General features: G+C 44.0%; 2 protein-coding genes across 14 annotated transcripts in view; one reads left to right on the top strand and one right to left on the bottom strand.

The window, feature by feature from the left end:
- The window catches only part of ATG9B (autophagy related 9B), a 268,139-nt gene extending 265,355 nt beyond the window's left edge, over positions 1–2,784 (bottom strand). For 4 of the 9 annotated variants that reach the window (XM_029587957.1, XM_029587968.1, XM_029587967.1 and 1 more), the window contains exon 1: positions 26–2,242. The gene's annotated coding sequence lies outside the window, so the exon portion shown is untranslated. Of the gene's footprint in view, positions 1–25; positions 2,243–2,544; positions 2,669–2,766 lie in introns of those variants that run through there. The other 5 variants (XM_029587962.1, XM_029587961.1, XM_029587959.1 and 2 more) reach the window with 4 other exon arrangements.
- The window catches only part of ABCB8 (ATP binding cassette subfamily B member 8), a 152,921-nt gene continuing 130,905 nt past the window's right edge, over positions 2,282–24,297 (top strand). For 2 of the 5 annotated variants that reach the window (XM_029587971.1, XM_029587973.1), the window contains exon 1: positions 2,493–2,667. In XM_029587971.1, coding sequence (XP_029443831.1) covers positions 2,597–2,667 — 71 coding nt within the window. In that variant the 5' untranslated portion in view covers positions 2,493–2,596. Of the gene's footprint in view, positions 2,418–2,490; positions 2,668–24,297 lie in introns of those variants that run through there. The other 3 variants (XM_029587972.1, XM_029587974.1, XM_029587970.1) reach the window with 3 other exon arrangements.

The following is a 24,297-nucleotide window of genomic DNA, read 5'->3' as shown; positions in this document are numbered from 1 at the left end:
ACTTTTGGAAAGCAATGCCACTCACCCAACTTCTGCATTCTCTGAAGGAGTCTCTCTTCTGTTCACTCTGCTCTCAATTGTGCAGCTCCCTATAAATCAGTCCTGGTTTGCAGCTCAGTCTCTGGATTTCTCAGGTCCACGTGTCAGCTTCTTTTTCCCCCAGTTTTTTGTTTTTTTTTAAACTAAGCTGTAATTAAAGTTTCCAAGCTTCAGTATGCAGGCTGGTTTCAAAAACTCTGTTATAATATCCCAGGCTAAGATCTCTGCTTGATCATAGCCTGCTCTCCAGGCTCAGCAGACTCACTGTAATCTATGAAGAAAGTTGCTGTCTCTTTTGTAGACAAAAAGCCTCTCTAGCTCCATCCCTGGTCCTGTGTCAACACACTTCTTCTCTGGCTCTGGTGCCTGTCCTGTGTGTGAGTGTTTAAGGCAAACCTCCTCACACTCACTGTTATTGCAGACTTCTGTTGGTTTACTCCATGATCTTATGATGCTTCAGATCCCATCTTCTGAGATTGTGCAAGTTGCTTCTGCTCTGTCAACTAATCTGGAAATCAGTCACTCATAAAGCAGTCGAATCTGTGTGCTGTCTGGTTTTACTCCCATGTCCCCTGTTCTTTGGTGATAGCTCGTCAGTGAAAGGTACTGCTCTCAGTTAATGAATACGGCTGAGGACAGCTGGTGCAATCCTACATTTTTCATTTCTTCTGTGCATCTAAGTTCTTGTATCTTTCAGTCCCCCGCCCATCATTCTAATGTCAGATACTATTTCTGTGCCATGCACTAGTTCCTAAATGCATGGTCCAGATGCACACACAGGCTACTGTATTAATAATATCCCTTTATTTTTCTTAAGGTCTCTCTATATGTGAGTCTTTTTCTTGTAAGCTGTGAACATTTGCATCTCTGTCTCTCTAAGGCACTGTAGAGCCTCATTTTTTATTCCATCTCAGTTTCTGTTTGTTTCTTTCATCTGACATCTTAATCTCTATGTGTCTGCTTTAGGAAAATATATAGAGATCTTTCTCTTGGGAGCTTTCCTTGCTGTTTATCTTCCTAACCTACCTTGGTCTATGTCCCTGTCCTCCTCAGCCCATATGTAAATACTGATGTGTTTGACGTCACCACCTGTGCTTTATAAGGATCTTTGTCTCTGTATCTGAATAATCCTGTCTCTTTTTTTGGCCCCAAGGTCTCTCCTTTCCTCGCTCTGATCTATGCAGACAGCCCCTGCCTATACAAATTGCACTTATATCCATCCACAGTATCTGCTTCCTTTCTGATCTGTCAGTCAATGCTCCATAAATGTGTGTCTCACTCTCTGTTCCCTCAAATAATTTCCCCAGCCAAAGCAATTTATGCATGCTCTTCTCTGTGCTCTCTACCTATCTTCTTCCCAAGCATGCATGAGGGTACTTGTCTGTGAGCCAATTTTATAGTTGAGTACATGTATCATATATGTATGATCTTCTACTATGCCTGTCCCTGCTTTAATCTGCCCCTGAAATCTAGACTATATCGGGTTCCCTGCTCCTAGTCTCTATCAGACTCTTGCTATATACATCTGGGACCACAGAAACCGTACAGTCATACTTAACCTTTGTGCCTTGGCGAATGGCTCCAGCAGCAAATCAAATCTCAAAGAAACAAAAGGATGAATTTCCTTCTTTTAAAAGCAAAATATAAGCAGAGGACTGAAGACACATACCAAAGTCTCTGTAGAGTCACGCAATGCTGTATGTTTCTCTCGTGGTTTGTCTCTATTTATCTTTGTATATTACACCTGTGTCTGGGCCCCTCTCATTTTCTCTGTAGAGAATATGTCTGTCCCTGTCGAATATGTCTCTCTCTATCAGCCTTTCCATAGACTGGTCTCTCTATAGATCATCTCTCAGTTTTTCTTGATACTTTCTGTAGACTGTCAATCTCGTTAAAAGCTCTGTTGGTCTCGCTACGTGCTAACCTACAGACTGTGCCTCTAATTCTCGCCAGTCTCTTCATGCACTGTCTCAATAGGCTGTCAGTCGACCGCCTATCAATCTCTCTAAAAGCTACCACTCTAGTTTTAGGCTTTCAGCCTACCTTCCCAGTCTTTCTATAGCCTGTCTCTATACACTATTTATAGGCTTTCCGTCTCTACTTCTATCTGCAGCAATCAGCAGCTTAAAAAATGTCAACAAGCCATGTGACGTCACAGCATCGCCCTCTGACCCGCAGCCCCATCCTCCTCACAGGGCGCACGCGCGAACTTTCTCCTCTTCTTTCCCCCTCTTTTTTTCGACTTTCGCTCGCGCCCCAGGACAGCGCTCCCTCCCTAGGCTGCAACGTCCGTTAGCTGCCCGTCACCCCTTCGCCACGCCCGTATCCCCTCGCGGGGTGGGGAAGGGAGGGCAGGAGCTCGCCGAAGAGGATTGTGGGTAAGGAAAGCTACGCACGCGCACCAGAAGGAAAGGAAAAACGAAGACAGTTATAAAGAGTGTGTAGAAAGGTGGATTGAATGCGCGTGCACATTAAGGAGTGGCGTGCGCAGGCGTCCTTTCAGACCTGGGGCGGGCTCGGGCTGTGATTGGTGGTGGAGCCGGTCTGTTTCCTCGCCATGGGGCTGCTGCATTTCCTCCAGGCTGGGCTCTTATGCTACGGCTCAGGAGCTAGCCGAAGCGTCGCCAGGTAACCGAGAGGTGGGCGGGGGTAGTGTCTGGTAGAGACACAGACAGCGGGAGTTAGAAGCCGGCTGCAGGGATTCGAGAGATGCCAGTCTGGGAGTACCTTGGGAATTGTAGTTCTCAGAGCGGGGACCAGACTGCGTTTCCCAGCACCTCTTCGTGTGCGAAGGTTTCAACTGTTTCCGGTTATAAGTGCAGGGTCAATAGGATGCGCTTTGTCGTTTCCTGTTGATTAGGCGTGGTTTCTCTTGTTCTCTGATATATGAGCAGCTGTTTGGGGGGGGTTGTAACCCGCCTTAAAATTAAGAGGTTTATTTTGTTACGTTTTTGTACAGTGCTTTGCTTCTACTCTACACATCTTATTTAGAGGTATCTTTTTCACATTTTAGGAGACATGGTAGTAGCAGGGCGCTCTCCTCCCTCCTTTTAATTGGGATCAGGAGGCTTTATTATTTTTTCTGTAGTTTCTTCTGTTAAAACCAGGGGAACTTTTTTTTTTTAATCTTTCTACAATTTTAGTTTAATTTTCCCAATGTTTTTGACGTTTAAATTTGGGATTTGCTTACGGCCACTCCTTTTGAGTTTGTTTTACGGAGTAGAAAAAAAATTTTTTTTTGTATTTATCAGTTTTGTTTTAGTTTACCCATCCCTTACTTTTAAGTTTCATACTTTTACTGTTAAAAATGGGGGGGGGGAAGGAGTAAGAAGAGCTTAAAAAGCAGTACAGACTCTGCTGAGCTGTGCCATGCTCCTTTTGCTTCGGGGGTAATTCCTCTTTGGTGCACCAGGTGGGGCCTGTTCTCAAGTTTTAGACACTAAAGATGGTGCTTGTGTAGATATTCCTTGACCGTTGTTGCCACTACCAGTGTGGACTTTGCCCCATCTACAGATAGCGGAAGCTCTGTTGTAAGAGAAAATGAAACTGGCAATAAAACCCATGAGAAAGCATAGACCTCAAATTGTGTCGATAAGGCCTTTGTTTTGGGGGCATCCACAAACGGTAATTAAAGCTTTCTCATGGCCGAGCGCACCGTTTAGCCCCCCGTTTGGCAGTGTGTTTTTGATGTGCTATTATTACCCCTTCTATTCGGGCCGATACAGTACAGTGCGCTCCAGTGAAGCGCACTATTAGCCCGGGTTTGGATGCCCGTTTTTGAGGCACTAGCTTTACCCCTTATACAGTAGGGCGTAATAGCACGTCGAAATCATGTGGCCAACTTCCCCGAAACTAATAGCGCTCACCTGCAAATGCAAGATGATGAGCCTATTAGTTAGTCACCCACAATACAGAAAGTTAAATGTGCAGCAAAGCTGAACATTTTACTTTCAGGAATTAACGCCTGCCCAAAGGCAGCCGCTAATTTCGGCCAGCACTGGGGAAGGGTACAGAAAAGCATAAAAAACTGCTTTTCTGTACACCCTCCGACTTAATATCATAGCAATATTAAGTCAGAGGCCCCAAAAATAAAAAATTTAAAATGGGCCCGCGGGTCGCTCAATTATGCCGGCGTCCGTTTTCCGAACCCATGGCTGTCAGCGGGCTCGAGAACCGACACCGGTAAAATTGAGCGTCGGCTGTCAAACCTGCTGACAGCCGCCGCTCCTATCAAAAAGGAGGCACTAGGGACGCGCTAGTGTCCCTAGCGCCTCTTTTTACCGTGGGCTGATACTAAATCGCGCGCACAGGAGAGTGGCGCTCAAACAAAAAAATAAAAGATTGGAAGTCTGCAACTTGTCAGGTACTTACAGCAGATCCCCTCCCAGGAGATTGTCAGGTCCTGGTGAGACCATTCCTCCTGGTCGTAGGGCCGAACAAGCAAGGGTTGGGGACCCTAATTTACTCTTGGTAACCTAGTGGAGGTGAAAACTGATGATCCAGTTCCTTGACCTCCAGGTGCCCGAGGAGCTGCCACTCTTCAGCTAAGCTGTCCTGTTTTCTTCTTATAAATTAAAAAAAAAAAAAATTACAGAGGAAGGCAGGTCTGATCGGCAGCCAGGGATTGGGTTTCCTGTTTCACAGCCTGTTTCGGGCTGTGAGGCTTTTCGGGGGTGGTTTGTTTTTTCACTGTTCCTTCTCGCGCTTGCTTCCTCCGCCCGCATGGTCCCCGCTGCAGCCCAGCATGTCTAGTGAGCTCCGATGCTCCATCCTCTGGTCAGCTTCTCTGTGCTTGTCATACGCAGACCCCTGTGTCCAATGCCTCACAGCTGGTGAGGCTGAAGAGGTTAGCATGGAGAAGAGATGGCTGGGGGGGGGGGGGGGGGGCGGATATTATAGAGGTCTTTAAGATCATGAGAGGTCTTGAACAAGTAGGTGTGAATCTGTTATTTACACTTTCGGATGATAGAAGGACTAGGGGGCACTCCATGAAGTTAGCAAGTAGCACATTTAAGACTAATTGAAGAAAATTCTTTTTCACTCAATGCACAATTAAGCACTGGAATTTGTTGCCAGAGGATGTGTTTAGTGCAGTTAGTGTAGCTGGGTTCAAAAAAGGTTTGGAGAAGTTCATTAACAGCTATTAATCAAGTTGACTTAGGGACTGGCCTCTTTAATCCTGGCATCAGTAACATGGGATCTTCTTGGTGTTTGGATACTTGCCATGTTCTTGTGGCCTGGTTTGGCCTCTGTTGGAAACAGAATGCTGGGCTTGATGGACCCTTGGTCTGACCCAGCATGGCAATTTCTTATGTACTCTCTTGCAGTCCAGGAAAACCTCTACTTCCCTGGCATATGTCTTGGTATGTGGTCCACAGTGTGGATCCCACCCGGATCTCCATCGCTGATGTCTTGGCCTTTTTACAGGAAGGTTTGGTTAAAGGTTTATCCTTTAATTCGTTGCAAGATCCAGTAGCGGCTCTAGCTTGCCTTCGTGATAGAGTACGAGGAGTTTGGCTACACATCCGGAAGTCATGCGCTTCCTTCGGGGGGGGGGGGGGGGGGGGGGGCAAAGCATTTGCGTCCTCCCCTCCAGAATCCTTGTCCTTCCTGGAGCCTCAACCTGGTTTTGAGGGTCATGCATGCATTCCATTTAGTGTTGCACGGTTCAAAGGTCCAAAGGATCTTACTTTTGAATATGTTTTTTCTAGTGGTTATAGCCTCAACTTGGCGGGTGTCAGAGCTTCAGGCCTTATCCTGTAGGGAACCTTTCTTGAGGATCAAAGTCATAGGAGTGTCCTTGAGAATGGTTCCCTCCTTTTTGTCGAAGGTGGTGTCATCCTTTCATTTGAATGTCTGTGGGCTCACTTCTTTCCAGGGTTCAGATACTTCCACTCCTCAGTCCAGGGATTTACGCAGATTGGATGTGAGGCGGGCCCTATTGCGTTCCTTGGAAATTACCAACAGTTTCCAACTGTCTGATCATCTTTTTGTGCTATGGAGTGGCCCCCAGACAGGACATAAGGCTTCTAGGGCCACTGTTACTCGGTGGCTGAAGGGAGGCTATCAGCTCTACGTATGTTGCTAAAGGTCGACCAGTACTGGTTGGGCTTCGGGCTCATTCTACTTGATCGCAGGCAGCCTCTTGGGCTGATAACCAGGTTTCACCGCAAAAGACCTGTAGGGTAGCTACTTGGAAGTCTTTGCACATGTTTGCCAGGCACTACTGCCTGGATGTCCAGGCCCCAGAAACAGGGGGCTTTGGTGAGAGGGTGCCACGAGTGGGACTTTCCAGGTCCCACCCAATGTAGGGAATCTTTGGTACATCCCAGGAGTTTCGACTGATCCGGGTACGTACAGGGAAAGGAAAATTTGGTTCATACCTGCTAATTTTCATTCCTGTAGTACCATGGATCAGTCCAGAGTCCCACCCAGTTTTGGAACGGGTAATTGGAAAGGCCGCTTGACTAATTATATTATAATATAATTAGTTTTATAATATTATATATTATTATAATATATATATATATATAATATTATATAATAATATAATTATATTATAATATGCTTATATTACAATGTTAATTTTGAATCTAGTTACCCTTTTCCAAGTTCCATAACCTTGTTCTTTGTAATGCCTCTTGGCAAAAAATTTCTGTTTCAATGTAAACCGATGTGATCTGTATTCCATACAGGAACACCGGTATATAAAAATCTAAAAATAAAATAAATAAATAATTACTTTTGTTTTCTCTGAAGAATCAGTGTGGCTTAGGTTCCGGTCCCAGCTAGAGCGGGCAGAGTTGTTGAGTTTGCATGGTTTTACTTCCCTCTGCTCATGTGTGGAACTAAATTGTTTATAGTTACTAGGGATGTGAATCGTTTTTGAACGATTAAAATTATCGTCAGATAATTTTAAAATCGTCCAAAATCGTTAGAGTGCACGATACAATACAAATGCCCACGATTTATCGTCAGGGGCATTTGTATTGTATCGTTAAATAGGGGGCAGGAAAACCGGCACACCAAAAAAACCCTAACACCCACCCCGAATCTTTAAAACAAACCCCCACCCTCCCGAACCCCCCCCCCCCCCCCCAAAATGTTTTAAATGACCTGGGGTACCGGCACCATGATCCAGGCACAATGTCCCGCTCTCTGGCCACACCAAAAAAACCCTAACACCCACCCCGAACCTTTAAAACGAACCCCCCCAAAATGTTTTAAATGACCTGGGGTCCTGGCTCGATCCCGGCGCGATGTCCCACTCTCTGGCCACACCAAAAAAAAATGTCTTTGGATCATTAAAGTTTTTCAAGTATCTGAAAGTCTGAATCATATCACCCCTGCGCCTCCTTTCCTCCAGGGAGTACATATTTAGATTCTTCAATCTCTCCTCGTATGTCCTCCGATGAAGACCCTCCACCTTCCTGATCGCCCTTCTCTGTACCGCTTCCATCCTGTCCTTGTCTCTTTGTAGATACGGTCTCCAGAACTGAACACAGTACTCCAGGTGAGGCCTCACCAAGGACCTGTACAAGGGGATAATCACTTCCCTTTTCTTACTCTATATTCCTCTCTCTATGCATCCCAGCATTCTTCTGGCTTTTGCTATCGCCTTGTCGCATTGTTTCGCAGACTTCATATCATTAGACACCATCACCCCAAGGTCTCTCTCCTGCTCCGTGCACATCAGCCTTTCCCCCCCCATCGAATACAGTTCATTCGGATTACCACTCCCCATATGCATGACTTTGCACTTCTTGGCATTGAATCTCAGCTGCCATATCTTCGACCACTCTTCCAGTTTCCTTAAATCCCGTCTCCTTCTCTCCACTCCTTCCGGCGTGTCCACTCTGTTGCAGATCTTAGTGTCATCCGCAAAAAGACAAACCTTACCTTCTATCCCTTCCGCAATGTCGCTCACAAAAATATTGAACAGGACCGGTCCCAACACTGATCCTTGCGGTACACCACTTAAAACCGCTCTCTCTTCGGAGAAAGTTCCATTTACCATCACACTTTGTCTTCTGTCCGTCAACCAGTTTTCAATCCAGGTCACCACCTCGGCACTCACTCCTAAGCTTCTCGTTTTATTCACCAGTCTCCTGTGTGGAACTGTATCAAAAGCTTTGCTGAAATCCAAGTAGATGACATCGAGCGCTCTTCCTCGATCCAATTCCTCGGTTACCCAGTCAAAAAAGTCAATCAGATTTGTCTGACAGGACCTTCCTCTGGTGAATCCATGCTGCCTCTGGTCCATCAATTCTCCGGACTGTAGATAGTTCACTATTCTCTCTTTCAACAGTGACTCCATTACTTTTCCCACCACCGAATTGAGGCTAACCGGTCTGTAGTTACCAGTCTCCTCTCTGTTCCCACTCTTGTGAAGCGGGACCACCACCGCTCTCCTCCAATCACTCGGCACCACTCCCGTTTCTAGGGATCTATTGAACAGTTCACACAGCGGACCCGCCAGCACATCTCTGAGCTCCCTCAGTATCCTTGGATGAATCCCATCAGGCCCCATGGCTTTGTCCACTTTCAGATTCTTTAGCTCTTCCCATACATTTTCTATTGTAAAAGGATTTTCATCTATTCCACTTCCCTCCAGTTTCTTGTTGTGTAGAGATGGTCCTTCTCCAGGGTCTTCTTTAGTGAACACTGAGATGAAGTATTCGTTTAATATTTCTGCCATTTCTTCGTCTCTCTCCACACATTGATCATTTCCACCTTTCAATTTCACAATACCACTTTGGACTTTTCTCTTTTCGCTGATGTATCTGAAAAATGTTTTTTCACCATTTTTTATCTCCTTGGCAATCCTTTCTTCTGCTTGACTTTTTGCCAACTTGATTAATTTCTTCGTCTCCCTCAGTTGAATCAAATATTCTTCTTTGTGCTCCTCCCTTTGGGATCTTTTATATTTCTTGAACTCTGTTCTTTTAGCTTTAATTTTGTCAGCCACCTCCTTTGAGAACCAGATAGGTTTCATTTTTCTTTTGCTTTTCTTTACATTTCTAACATATAGAGCAGTTGCCTTGGTGATTGCTCCTTTTAGATTGGTCCACTGCTGATCCACATCTCTCTCATTCTCCCATCCATTAAAGGAAATCATTTGGACAGCTGGCTGCTAATCCTGTTTTGTCGCCCTCACGGCTTTGTTAGACAGCCTTCCTTGCTGTTTCTCCAGTCCTTTTAGATTGGTCAACTGCTGATCCACATCTCTCTCATTCTCCCATCCATTTAGTTCTTCCTCTAGGTACTTCCCCATTTCCTCAAAGTCTGTATTTTTGAACTGTAAAACTCTGGTCTTTGTGCTTCTTTTCCTATTCTTTTAGTGATATTAAACCATACTGTTTGATGATCACTGGTGCTGAGGTGGGTGCCCACCTTGACATCAGAGACATTATCTCCATTAGTGAGCACTAGGACGAGTATAGTTCCTTCTCTCGTGGGTTCCAATACCATTTGTTTGAACAAAGTTACTTGCATGGCATCCACTATCGCTCTACTATTTTTAGATTCTGCAGATGGGATTTTCCAGTCGACATCTGGCATATTAAAGTCACCAACGATCACCACTTCCCCCTTCTTACCTATCTTATGGATGTCTTCAACCAGATCTCTGTTTGGAGGCCTGTAAACCACTCCAATATACATGGACGCTCCATCTTTTTTTAGGTCGACCCATAGTGCTTCTTCCTTGCTCCAACTTCCTTGCAGCTCAGATGCTTGGATATATTAAATTAAAGAGAGATTTGGTAGGAGAATGTTATTTTTCTGCAGCCACTGACAGAAAGAAGGCTGGGGTGGCCATATTTATATATAAAAACATTCATGTTGTGGAGGAGAAAGTGATTCAGGATCGGGAGGACTGCTATGTTATCTTTATTGGTAAATTTAAATGGCAAACTGCTCATGATCTGTAGTGTCAACACCCCCCCAATGAGTATAATCATAATTGTTTTTTGTCTCTTTAGCAGATATCTTGATATTACATATCCAGGGGCATCTTTTCTTAATGGGGGATTTTAATTGTTGGAGCGTGCACTATCAACACCAGATAAGTGATAACATTGTTTAAATACATACCTACTCAAGTATTTTTATTTATATAGGATGTTGGAAAGTTAACTTTGAATGGAAGCGTGAACTATGTTTGAAGATGGGTTCCCTTTAAAAAATGGCGGGAAAAGTTTAACATCAAAAGCTCCTGATGAAGCATAGCGAAACATTGGCCGGGTGTCAAAAATTGCAAAATTATACATAAGTTGAAATAGACTTGGACCGCAAATGATTAGAAGACCGGAGGGCTTCCCTTGTGGGTAAGCACGTCGTCAGGCTTGCTGATGCGGTATAGATATAAAAATACAAAAATTGGTTAAAGGGTTTTGAGTGTTGCTGAGTACAAGAGAGGGGTCTCTGGAGGTTTTTTTCCTTTTGGACATTTACATGGATTTTAATTGTGTACATGATCCTCATCTAGATAAATCCCCCAACTCCTACCAATGCAAGACTAATGACAGGCAAAGGAATAGATTTCTTGTGTCAGGAATTGCAGCTACGGACTATCAAGGAAGGTAGGCAAGATGGCGTCCTGAATAGGACACGAACACAGAGCTGCTCCTTACCTCATTTCAGAATCTGTGTTTCCTGAGCTGCTATGCCGCCAAAACAAAAGGGGAAGGTGAGGGTTTTTCCCTCTATACCGACCCAACTTTCAGAGCAAGCTCTGATTACAAGCTTTCTGTCCCAGGGAGCTGTAAATTTCGGGGAGGGAATCCCCATTGCAAAAGCGTCTGGAGGAGAGGCAATTTCGCCAGGGGCAGAGGTTTCCCTCAGCCCACCCCCCCTCCCGATGTGCGACCACCGGCAGCCAGAGAAACGCCGACCCAAGACGCCCTACAGGAGTCGCAGACTGATGAGGTCAGTGCTGAGAGTCTGCAGGGGGATTCGTCAGTGAGGTCTGCGGAACCAGGAAGCAGAAGAGAAGAAGCATCGGGAGAGGTCATTTCAGCTCATGTTGCTTCAACAGTTCCAGCGATCTCTGCAGTGAACCTACTAACATCGGGGGAACAACCAGCAACTCTGGCAAGACCTGCAGTCGTAACACTGGAATCCCTGTGGGAATTATCCGCTGGACTTACATTGGCTGTAAGGGAATGCAACAGTAAGTTGGATTCATTTTCTTTTCAAATGAATCAGAAAATACTATTGCAAGAGAACACTTTGTCTCTCGTAAAAGCAGAAACAGATATTGAACAAATAAAGAACTTTAATGTGGCAACCATTAAAGGTAGAGCGGCCCTGTCCCGACGCTTGGAAATGATAGAGAACTGAAACCGCCGTTTGAACCTACGTTTGATTAACTTTCCTAGAATCATGGGAGAACTGCCGATTACTTTTAAAAGATATCTCACAGAAATACTTCAAGTACCTGAATCACAATTTCCTGCAATAAATAAGGTTTATTTTTTGCCTACAAATAATGTTCAGAATCGTTCAAATGATGCTGCAGCTCTCTCTATTGATTTTCAGAATTCGACCACATTTTGGGAATCCTCAGCTATAGAGATCATGGAATGTTCTACTTTGCTGGTGTCACTAATTATGGAACAAGATATTAGGAAATTAATGTCTTTTTTTTTACTTTAGGCATTTAAATTCCTTATTCCATGGCAGCAAAATTCGGATCTTCCCTGATATCTCAAGGGTCACTCAGGAGAGGCGGAAGGGTTTTTTTGAGCATGAGACGGGAGGCTATATCTAAAGGGACCTCCTTTATATTACAATACCCCCTGCAAATGTATCATAAACAGAGTGATACCTATATATTCTTTTCTCCTGAACAGCTGCAAGTTTATTTAGATTCTTTTCTTTCCCAGGAAGTACCATAGGGAACCAGATAAATAAAAGTAAAACAGCTCTGTGATCAGGTAAAGCCTTATTATATTATATTTGTTTAATTTCCTAATACTCCTCTAAGTTTAGCCTCCGGAGTTTCAATTGTATTGAGATTAGGGTTAGCCCATTAGAATTTTCTTGTGTTATATATGTAATTACTTATGATAAAAATTTTCTCTGTGGTATAATATGTTTCCTGTATACTTTAAATTACTTCATGTATTAGAAAAAGCGATAAATAAAGAATTAAAAAAAAATGGAATTGCAGTGATAAATAAAGAATTAAATAAAGAATTTTTTTAAAAAATGGAATTGCAGAAAAGTAACCTGCCTACGTGGCACTGGTATTGGAGGCGGGCTACTTTTCCATGGGCCGTCCTGTACTAGATGTTTAGTGGGCACCTCATTCTGGGGCTAAGGAATTCACACACATCTCTCGAGCCCGTAACTCCTTATGTAGAGTTGATTACATTTTAATTTCCCAAGGAGTGTTCTCTAACATTGTGACGGATATAGGACACCCAATTGTTTCAGATCATTCTTTACTATGGATTGATTGGAAGGGGGGAGACGCAGAAATTAGAGACACTATGGAAGTTCCCCAGCTGTTTGCGAAATGATGTTGCTTTTCAGGAGTTTTTGGACAAAGTGGAAAGAATTTTAGTTTCAATATTCTGTTGGACGCCGCGGGCGCCCGCGATTGGCCCCTCTTACCTTCAGCCCAGGCGTCTGCAGCCGCGGCGGGGAGCAACTTCCGCCACAGGCATCGGGCCTCCCCCATGCCCATGGGTGCTGCCACAGCATCTGTCCAGCACTCCTCGGTGACCGGGACGTTTTCTGGTCCTCCTCTTCACGGCAGCAGGCCGCGGCCCTCCTCTACCGCAGCTCACGTCGGGCAAGATTCTCCCTAGACGCTAGCCACGCCTCCGGAGTTCCTCTCAAATGGGCAGACTGCCTTGATTCAGCCCAGCCTACCAGATGACGTCAGGACCCGAGTACTACTTATGAGAGCTTCCTGTTCCTCTACTTGGCAATGAGTCTGCTTGCTTTGGTAAGCCCATCTGCGCCTCTGGTGCTCCTGTTCCTGCCTTTCCGAGTCCTGTTCCTGCCTTTCCGAGTCCTGTTCCCGTCCTTCCGAGTCCTGTTCCTGTCGTCCCCTCTGCAGCTCCTGGACTGATTCTCTGGCTGCTGACCTCGGACTGGCGATTGGCGACCCTCTGGCTTCTGACCTCGGAATGGACATCGAATCCTTCAACTTCACAAGGGCCCACCTAAGCTCCAGCCGGCCCTTGTTCCAGGTCTGCCTCACCTCCTGATGGTGGGGGCCTGTGGGAGTTTGCTCCCTCAGGTAGTGCCAACTCCCCCTCGGGCAAGGGGTCCACATCTCCTCGGACAGCATAACATATTCAACACAAGGAAACTCCAGCTCTTTTTTTTTTTTTTTATTCAGTTTTACCATAAACATTTCAAGAAGTACACTTGAATTGAAAACAGAGACAAAAGAAATTACATATTTCCCTTAAGAAATTTAAACACAGGAAAATTAAATTCCTCTAGAAACTTAAAAAGAAGACTATAACAAAATTTTTACGAAAATGACTCTTTCCAAGTCCACAACAGGAGGATCCATATCACTCCCTCAGGAAACCTAGCTAATAAGAACATGGGCTGGCATATCAGGGATCATACTTAATTTCAACGGAACTCTTGTGTTCAATCTAAGGCAATAGGAGAGGAGACTGAGATAGTAGTTGATGGAGCTTTATCAGGTAAGAAAGATGTAAGTTGAGAAGGTAAAAGGAAAATATAAGAAACATTCTGATATTTCCCTGCAAATGCATTATTAAATTTCAAAAGGAAAAAAGCTCCAATTTCCAATACCCTAGGCCTTAACAGTAAGAACTGCTTCCTTTTTCTTTTGTGTTTGTTTGGATACCTTCATGGATTTCAATGTCGAAAACAGCTTCAATACCCAGTCTTGGTCAGACTCCAGTAAGAAAGTGACAATAAGCATTGCTGAAGAGATTAAATCTTTCTGGATAGTCTCCAGAATGTTAGTAAGATCAATCTGAGATGATTCAATTGCAGAAAACATATGAAATCCCTTTTGATCTGGAGTAACCCTTTTAAACTGTGGGATATAATATTCCCTCCTAGACACCAAGGGCAAAGTTTGCTCAGGAATTTTAAGAACTTCTAATAGATATTTCTTCCATATATCTTTAGGAGGAACAGTGGGCTCTTTTGGAAAGTTAATGACATGGAGATTCCTCCCACGTATTTGATTTTCCAACTGTTCAAGTTTGATGGTTAGAACCTGATTTTCTTTGATAATGGATTGCTGTACTGCAGAAACATTACCAATTTCCGTTTTAAGATTAAAACAAGAATTTTTATTCATGGAGACTCCACTTTCAACCATTTCCAAACGATGATCTAACAAACCCAAAGAAGTAACTAAAGGTTTTATTTGTTTTACAATATTATTCAAGGTTTGTATAGCCTCCCAGATTGATTCTAGAGTGAATGAAGCAGGTCTTACCAACTTTGGTATCGATATTCCAGTAGTTACACAAGAATCTTCCTCGAACTGCCTGAAAGTAGCACAGCTAACATGGTCTCTGGAGACTTCACGAAGCGCCAGGTCCAGTCCCTATGCCTTTCCGACTAGAGAATGCAAATGGCTGTCTTCAATGTCAAACTATGCCATTCCTTGAAGCATTAGAGTAGCTCTAGTCTCAGCAGGGTTTTCTGGGGCAATCCGTTGCACTGGGGATAGTGATTATCAGCAGCTCAGGGAGGGCGGCGGGTTCCACTTCCTCCCGATGTTCCTCCAGCGAGCCAAGTCTCGGAGTTGAGGATCCCCGCAGCACATGGGCGTCCATTGGTCCCCGGAATTGGGGAATCGAAGTACATGCCTCTCGCTCTCTGGCCCAATATTTCCTGCCAGAGTGAAGCATAACTAACAATCCACCTGCGCCCGATGAGTATCTCAGGCGCGACTTGCTCAGTCGGCCATCTTGGATTCTCTCACTCCATCTCTTTTCTAGGAAACTAGCAAAGTAGTGATGAGAGGAGAAATAAGTGCAGTTCCTATTGCCAGGAATAAAAGGTTGTACAAGTCCATCATTCAATTAGAGAAACAGTTGGCAGTGGCTAAAGACAGATGGGTACATAAATGGCACAGAATGAATATAGAAACATTTTGGTAAGTTTGAATACTTTTGATCCTCCAACAGACCATGAAAATGTTGAATAAGTCAAAACATTCTTTTTCCCGTTTTTTGTAATAAAGCGGGAAGATACTTAGCTAGTTTAGTCCGTGTATGGAGGGGGGAAGTCATTCATAGAATGAGTGAAAAATGTTCAAGGCTCTATAGTAACAGACATTTGTGTCTTTTAGACATTTTTTATGAGTGTCTCTATTCCTCTGAAGATATGCCACTCAACCTGCAATCAGAGGAAACTGGCTTTTTTCAAAATGTGGTTTTGCCTCTATTATCAGAAATAGATTTCCTGAATCAACCCATTCATGCCTGGGAAATTTCTCAAATTATTAAGGGTAGTAAACCCTGTAAGGCTCCAGGACCTGATTTCTTACAGATAAGTTATTGAACTCACAGGTTTCTGTGCCCATAGTTATTTTAGGAAAACCCTTCAAGATTATTTATTTCCCTCACACTTTAACAATGCCCATATCACGGACTCACTAAACCAGGGATGGACCCACTCTCTCCTGCCTCATATCAGCCCATATCGCTTTTAAACTGTGACTTAAAAATGTTAATTAAAGTGCTTGCTGATCATCTTAGTCAAATTATATCCTCAGTTATTTCCAATCACCAGTGGGCTTTGTAAAAGGTAGAGTAGCCAGTTCCCACATAATTAAATTAATAACAGCAATGTCCTTGTGTCAGAGTAAGTATATACCAGCAGTGGCTATCGGGTTTGACACCGAAAAAGCCTTTGACAGGGTTTCCTGGTCTTATTTATTCTCAATGTTGGATCTTTTCGGATTCAGCAGCACTCATACACTACATTTATATGTATTTATTTATTTAAAAGCTTTTCTATACCGTTGCTAAGTTAAATACCATCGCAACGGTTTACATGTAGGCACATATTTAATGTAGGTGAAAGTGTATTATAGTACATTCTAACAGGTGCTGTCAAAGGTTCAGTTACAATATATCATTAGACATAGTCATTTAGTGAAGTAGTTCAAAACCAATTGTACCAAGGTAGTTTTATCACACATAGTATTATAGTTATGCTTATTGTGTAGAGTTCATAGACTAATCTACTGTAAAGTCCTAAGTACTGTGTGTGTAATATTACTCGCCCTGTTCCAATATTATTGCTAACAGGTATAAATCAGCTGAGTTCACCTTGCAAAGGGGAGTTTGCTAAGGTTGTTTATCCCCATTATTGTATATTTTATCCATAGACCCAATGTTGAGGAAAATGAATGATGCTACAATAAAAGGGTTCGGGAGCAGGAAGACATACATTTAAAATCACAGCCTTCACCGATCTATTTTTTTTCTCACAACTCAGAGTATCTGGAAAAGGTCCTTCAAATCCAAATTCAATTTGGGGCATTTGCAGGCTTGACAATTAATAGGGACAAGTCGAAAGTTCTGGATATTTACGATATCTTGAAGGACTCATGGTTGGAAATCTTCCACTAAAATATTGGGGGGGGGGGGGGCTGGAGACCTGAAATATTTGAGGATCAGGATCCCAAGGGATATCTGTAGAATATATGGGGCAAATGTGCAACCATTAGTGAAAAACCTAAAGGCTTCCCTCCAGAGATGGCAGCATCTCCCATTTTCTATTTTAGGTAGAATTCAACTTGTGAAAATGATAGAAGTACCTAAATGACTGTGTTTTACAAATGCTACCCATCTGGTTACATAAGAAGGATCTCTTAGCGATTCACAAGGCTTTTAAGTTTTTTGTTGGGGTTTTTTTGTGTGTTGTTTTTTTTTGTTTGTTTGTTTTTTATCTGGAAAGGAAAAAGAGCACGGATGCCTTTAAAGACCTTAATGGAATCTGTGGAAAGAGGAGGCCTGAAATGCACAAATATGCAATTTTATAATTTGGCCTGTATACTACAGTACATAAATGATGGGGTATTTGAGACGTCTCATTTCTTCCCACAGCACATTTTAGGCAATTGGTTAGGTCCCTTTTCAATGTACTCGTGGTTACAAGTTCCTGGGACAGATATTCCAGGGGAACTTAAAGGACTTTTAGTTGTTCGTTCCTGCTGCTCGGCATGGACCTACTTATCCAAAACGATATTATGGAGGAACACTCTCTTTCCCCCTTTTTAACTTTGCAAGGGAATCCACGGGTTTTGCCGGGTATGACCAATTTTGATATTCCGAGGTTGGGGTGAGAGGGGTCTTCATTTTAAACTCTGGCAGGAATATCTTGATTCTCTTTCGCCTCTCATCAGAAATACAATCTTTGAGGGAAGTTTTGACTCTATCCCAGGAAGGTTTAATGGGTATGGACATATTGCTGACTATTGGTCTAGGATACCAGGATAGTTTGGGAATTTTCTATAATTTTTCTTAAATTGACTCTGTAACCCTAAGGAGTGGTTTCATTTTAGTGTGTGCCTCGCTACATTAACTTTCTTTTCTTTGCAGGGCTTAATGTGGATATCTGTACCCAATTTGTAAAATGCTTATCTCTTTGCAATATTTTTAGTTGAATGCCCGGGGGAGGGAGTGAAGGGGGTTACTTAGTCCACATCAAAGAGACTTATTCTATTTAATGTGTTAATCTCACAGTCTTTGACTGTTTAGTTGGTTTAAGAAATTTGATTTGTTTCTGTATTTTTGTACTGTTTTGTATATTTAATGATGTAACTGTTCTCTGATGGAAAATCAATAATTATATTTGATATAAAAATTGAGACCTAACACCTCCAATAATTTCATGATAATGCGTAGTCCAGACCTAATTTCTGTCCTCCATGTCTGGCTCATGTTTTCTTACAGATGTTCCAGCGTAGTCTTTTGTCACCTTTCCTACACACTGCCATTTGGGGATCTCCTCTTGTGCAGTCCACCGCCTGATCTTTCCTCCGTGCTTTCTCTTGAGGACCCTCTATCCCTGCTGCTCTCAGTATGTCTGCAGCTTCTTCCACAGATTGTACAAATGTCACTCCATTAATGCTGAAGCTTAATCCAAAAGAGGATAGCTATCTGCATTAGGCTGTCTCTTCAGGCCTGTCTGTTTGTGCGATTGCGTCTGTCTGTACATCCAGTTGTGGGTCCAGATTTTTATATGGATATCTAGTTGAGCACCTGGTTGGATGTCCAGATAAGAGACATGTATTTGAAGCACGCGCTCCCTATACACACAATCTGAGTGGCCTTGAGGGGGCTCAGCCTTTGGTTGCTCACCGATGCACAGGCTTGTACACTTTAAATTTTGGATGCCTATCTTTTGCAGTGTGAATACAGCTGGATGCATACTTTTCAGTTGCCCGTTAGTGTGTACTGTCAGACTGATGGGAGCCTTCAGCAAAGAAACTTAAGGGCCTTACCTTCTGTGCTGCTTGTCATATTCGGGCAGCTCAGCTGCTTAGAAGCTCAGGGGGAATTTGCTTTGTATGACTCTACTAAGCTCAGTTCTTCTCAGTCTGATGCAGGTCTGGGTAAAGACGTGTCAGCAGGTTCGCCTGACCTTGGAACACCCCTAACTGATCCTTCAGTGGGGGAAGGTAGTTCAGTGGGCACAGGACAGGTGCCTCTTGGTTTTTGCATGGATCCTTCTGCCTTCTCTTGGGTGGAATTTTTTCAAGGATTGCAGCCTTTTCTTCAGGCACAGTCTTCTGCCCCGACCATTCTTACCAGGACAGAGGTGCTGGGGGTGAATTTCTGTCCAATCAGTACTGCCGGTAAGCATCTGAGTATGCCTAAATTGGCGGCCGGTTTGCCCGATAGGGACCCGTATGGCACAGATGATGAAGCCGATCCTTAATCCCTGGAGGATGAGGAAATTCCTCCGGGTTTGGAGCCGTATAGAACTATGTTGTGGTTCTTTCATAGAGATGATTTCCCAGACATTAAAGATGCTGGGAGTACCTGAGGCTGAATCCATGTCTGTGCCTAAGAAAAATCCCATTTTGGTTTCTGTGTGTAAAGCCTCATGTTTTTTCCTTATTATGAAGGCCATTCAAGAATTGATTGGTCTTGAGTTGGGTGCTCCAGAAGCTAATTTTAAGAGGACTAGTTTTGGAAGAACTGTGCCCCCTAGATCCAGCTGCGAGAGAACAATTACGTTTTCCAAAAGTGGATGCACTTGTGTGTGCTGTCACAAAATAGACGACTATTCCCGTAGATGGAAGAGGGGGCCTTGAAGGATGCTCACGATAGGAGAATTGAAGCCATCCTTATGCAAGCATTTGGAGCAGTGGCAGTGACTTTGCAGATAGCTTCTTGTTGTTGCCTGGTGGCTCGCTCTTGTTTACTTCTCTCGCAGGTCGTCGATGAATCTGGTGTGAATTCTAGGGCAGTGATGGAGCAGTAGCTGCATTTTTGGTAGATGTGGGCTGTGATTTGGTCCGCATCTCAGCCAGAGGGGTGACTTCGATAATAGCGGCCAATCATCAGTTATGGCTGAGAAACTGGTCAGCCCATGCAACCTCCAAGTCTAACTTTACAAAGCTACCTTTTTAAAGGCTCACTTTTGTTTGGGAGTGAGTTGGAGAAGATGGCCAATAAGTGGGGCGAGGCCCAGGTTCCTCTGTTACCAGAGGGTAAGAAGCAGATGCTGCGCTCCTTTAACATGAGCAATTGTGCTAGTTTATGACCCTTGAGAGGGCTCGCTTATTGAAGCTCGGATAATCTACTGCAGTAACTGCCACCTTGTTGTGAATGAGAGTTTTCCACTTCCTTAACTTTATGCGGGTTCGGCGAGTGTTTTGAGGCTTGTTGTAAAGATCGAGGTTTTGTTTCTCATTCGCATAAGATCCTGCTCATTTTGGAATTTTTGCAGCATGGATTGAGTAAAGGGTTGGCCCTTAATTCCTTGAGGGTACAAGTGGTGACTCTTGCCTGTTGCAGGGGTCAGGTGAATGGTGGACCCTTGTTGGCTCATCCAGATGTGGCCTGTTTCTTGAAAGGAGTGAATCACCTTCATTCTTCCTTACAGTTGCCGGTGCCCTTGTGGAATCTTAATCTGGTTGTGGATTCCCTGTGGTTATCTACCTTGAAAACGGTTTTTTCTTGTGGCAATTTGTTCAGCGCATAGAGTATCTGAACTGCAGGTTTTGTCTTGCTGGGAACAGTTCCTTCAAGTGACTCTGGGGGTATTACAGCTGCGTACTGTTCCTTTTTTGCCAAAACTGGTTTCAGATTTTCATTTGAATTTGTCTAGTTCCCTGCTGTCTCTGAACAGGGCAAGAGATGCGGAGGAATATCACCTGTTATGGCCCTTGGATGTCAGAAGACATTTTGCGGTACTTAGAAGTTTATTCTCCGTGGTGGGAGTAAAGAGAGTGAACCAGGTTCGCGGGCTATAACAGCCCACTGCATTAAGGAGGTAGTCACAGCTGCATTTGTGGATGCTGAACAGCCATTGCTTAGTCAAGTTAGGGCTCCTACAGGGCTCAGGCAGTGTCCTGGGGCGGAAGTTAGATTGTCTCCTGTTGACATTTGCCGGGCTGCAATGTGGTCTTCCCTAACACTTTTCCAGGCATTATTGCCTGGATGTGCAGTCCCGGGAGGATGCAACCTTTGCACATACGGTTTGGTTGGACTGCAGGCAGCCTCTTGCCCTTTTTGGGAGTAGCTTTAGTACATCCCACTGGTTTTGGTTTCACCTGTCTGTACGCCAAGAGAGAAGAAATTACTACTTACCTGGTAATTTCCTTGTCCTTAGTACAGACAGGTGAATCCAACTTCAAGGTCTTGCTCTCCTGTGCGGTTATGCTGTGGTTCCTCCTGCGTGACTGTTCCAGGGAGTACTGGTAAGTTTCAATACAGCACCTAGACAAATGCTCAGTTTTATAAGCATCCATTTTTCCTAACCTGTGCACCCCCACAGGTTAGGAAAATGGACGCTCATTAATTGAGCATCCCTTTTTCCTAACCTGACCACCTGCACACTTTGTTTAAAATAAAAATTCTCCTTTTTGTTCCTCTGACTTAATATTGCCATGAACTGAACCAAATCACTGTGAACCTGGAAGATGTAGTAAGCCAAATTGACAAACGTTTTCAATTATAGGGTTAAGTTGCAAAGTCTTAGATGATCCCAGATTTACAATTGCATCCCAGTTAATATCCAAGGTAATTAACTTGGGTCTCTCCAGAGAGGGTACTGAGATTTTACAAAGAGGTCTTAATACTGGGGTAGAAACTGATACAACCTGATCAGAATCCTCCTTGGAGTCAGCTATACCCCAAATAGGGCCTGCTCCAGCTCCTCCGCCATCTTCTTTGGGGAGTCCCGACCTCACTCGATTAAGGAGGTCGTCAGCACTTCCGGAAAACAGCTTCTCCAGGGCTTCCTGATCCGTGGTGGCCACTGGATTTGCCAGGGGAGCCCTGCAGATCGGGGATAGAGATACCAACAGGTCTGGTGGAGAAGCCGGTGACTCCATTCTGGCTTCCTCCTTCATAGACACCTCACCCGATCAGATCCTGCGTAGGACATGGGCGTCCATAGGACCCAAAACAGTGGGGTCCGAAGAGACCACAGGGAAGGTCTTATCCTTAGCCCTATGATTACAGGCTGAATGCGGCATTGTACAAAGCACAAGCTTTGAACCAAGCAAAAAGGAGACCGAAGCGCACACTTGCTTCAGGAAGTGGCCATTTTGGATCCCATGTTGAGACAGTTCTATCACAATCTGCTTTTTACACACTCAGAATGTTGTGAAAATTGGCCCCTTTATTAGTAAAATATGATCTATTAATGAGTTATGCCCTTATTTTATCTCACATTTTTGCAACTATTAGTATTTGGGCATCACTGAAACTAATTTGAAACATACTCAGCTGCTACAAAATACAGCAGCTAGAATTGTTTTTGATGCCTCAAATTTGACCGCATTTCACCATTACTCCAAACTGTACAGTGCCTATTCATTGTCAAATTGTTTCTAAGATGCTTTGTTTAACATTTTAAGATATTGTCAAAAAAAAGGGAACGGGATTATCTAACTTGCTACTGCTTTATCAGCCAGCCAGGTCTTCATAAATGGTGTTATTGAGATTACCCTCACCTAGGGAAAAACTATTTGCAATGCACAAGGGACAACACTTTTTTTTTAAACGTCTGGGCCTCCCAGTCTGGAACACCATACCACTTGACCTTCAATCTGAGACTAATTTTATGAAGTTCAGGAAACTGATATAATTCTGGTTATATAATCAGGTGTTTAACAGATTCAAAGGAAAAACATTGAAATCAATTTCATGTTTGGTTTTTTTTATCCTTTGTATTTTTTTATTTATGCATTTATCTTTTTGTATACTATTCTGAAATTTTTATGAAAATCTATATAGTAAAATAAACATTACCATTATTTTAGTTCTTATCTAGCTTCATAAAAGCAAAAACATAGCTGTGACTACTGGTGAGTGGAGGAACTTATAAATGTTCAAACTGTTTGACCCCTGAGGAAGGCAGCGTGAACAGATGCCAATACACTGGCTACAAACAAAGAAGTGTTTTGTTTTTTGAATTACAACTATGACAAACTATTTTATGCTACATATGAATTATTTTTGCACTTTTGCTTAATGGTAAAATTTGTATTTTTCACATGAGACTTTAATTTAAAAATGAATCAGTAAATGATCTAAATATCAGTGCTATTGTCTGCTTGAAGCCCTTTGAGGGCAAGAAGCAATGGATTATTTAAGTATAGCACATCATAATTCTAATACGGATTTTATCAAATTTAAAATATTTTTGTATATTTGCACCTTTTTTTTTCCTTTTAGATTTGCATTTGAGGTGTGTCTTACATTTTTCTTGATTTAGATTTTAGAATGTGTCATAGACTAGTTTGATCTATAGCTGGATTCTGTGCAAACAGCATTTTCCTAGCGTATAGCAGATGGACTCAGGACCAATGGGTATAGTGTACTCCTGATAGCAGTTGGAGACGGATCAGATTTCAATCTGACGTCAGCCCTAGTACATATACCCCTGCAGGAAGTGCAGCTCTTCAGTATTTTCCGTCTCCATAGCAGTTAGGGACTCTATGCACGTTCGCACAGCGTTAGAGTAATTTTCCAAAGAAAACCAAACTAAGAAGAAATCTTACCTCTACAGACGAGCCCCACTCTCCTGCGGTGACACCCTTTGGGTCCCTCCCCCAGTTGAGAATTCCCGAGGTGATTTCCGTGATCTCTCGGAGGTAAGCCTCGGACCAGCGGCCGACCCTTGGCGGGGGCCTAGCCCCCGACTTCGGGTGAGGCTGAGAGGCAGCGGGTACGACTTCGAGCGCGGTGGTAAAGGTATTTTCCCTCTCCCCCCGCAGCCGGAGTCCGCCCGGAACGAGACCAGGAAGCGCCGAGACAAGGTAAGGTAGAAATCTATTTAAAAGTCTCCGGTGCGCACAAATACCTTGTGTGCACAACGTCGCACGCTCAAGTACCGTGCGCACAATCGACGCGCATAGCCACACGCTTACTGTGCCGGGCGCATAACTTCGATCTATGCGCATAACAGCGCACACACCTAAGCGCACAACTTCGACGCACCGGAGCGCATAACTGTATCTTACGCGCACAAGCCATGGCACCACCGGAAAAGAAACTCAAAGCTCAGGGCCTTTGCCCAGCATGCCACATTAGAGTTGCACAGCATGAGGAGGCCACAGCCCTGTGTATACACTGTGAAGAGGCCCTAGGGGATCCAGCTCATGGCTCTCCCCAGCCGGTACCGGGTTCCAGCCTCTCGAGCAGTACACCGGACCTAGCATAGCACAGCAGGACCCCCCCCCCCCCCTCCTCAAACACTGCACCCCTTAGTCTAGACCCAGCATCTATCTCCTGGGTGGAATTCTTCAGAGTTCTGCATACCTTCGTCCACATGCAACCGGGGCCTCCTATAATACGGCCACAGGCTCCACCAGAGGACCTCAACATCCCGGGACCCTCTATGCCCAGGGAAGTGATCCCACCGCCCAGAAGCTCCACCTTCGGGGACACAAACAACTCGGATGAGGATTCAGAACCCCTGGAGGAAGGGGAACTCCCTCCGGGGACAGAGCCCCACCGAACCATGAGACGCTTCTTCACCAAGGACGAGCTTCCAGACCTGGTCTCACACACAGTTTAAAAGAGCTTGCTATCCCGGGCACAAGTG

This window comes from Rhinatrema bivittatum, chromosome 2 (genome assembly GCF_901001135.1).
Source record: "Rhinatrema bivittatum chromosome 2, aRhiBiv1.1, whole genome shotgun sequence".
NCBI classification, from domain to species: Eukaryota; Metazoa; Chordata; class Amphibia; order Gymnophiona; family Rhinatrematidae; genus Rhinatrema; species Rhinatrema bivittatum.
Note: the sequence above shows the minus strand (reverse complement) of the source record. Positions and strands in the feature narration are given on the sequence as shown.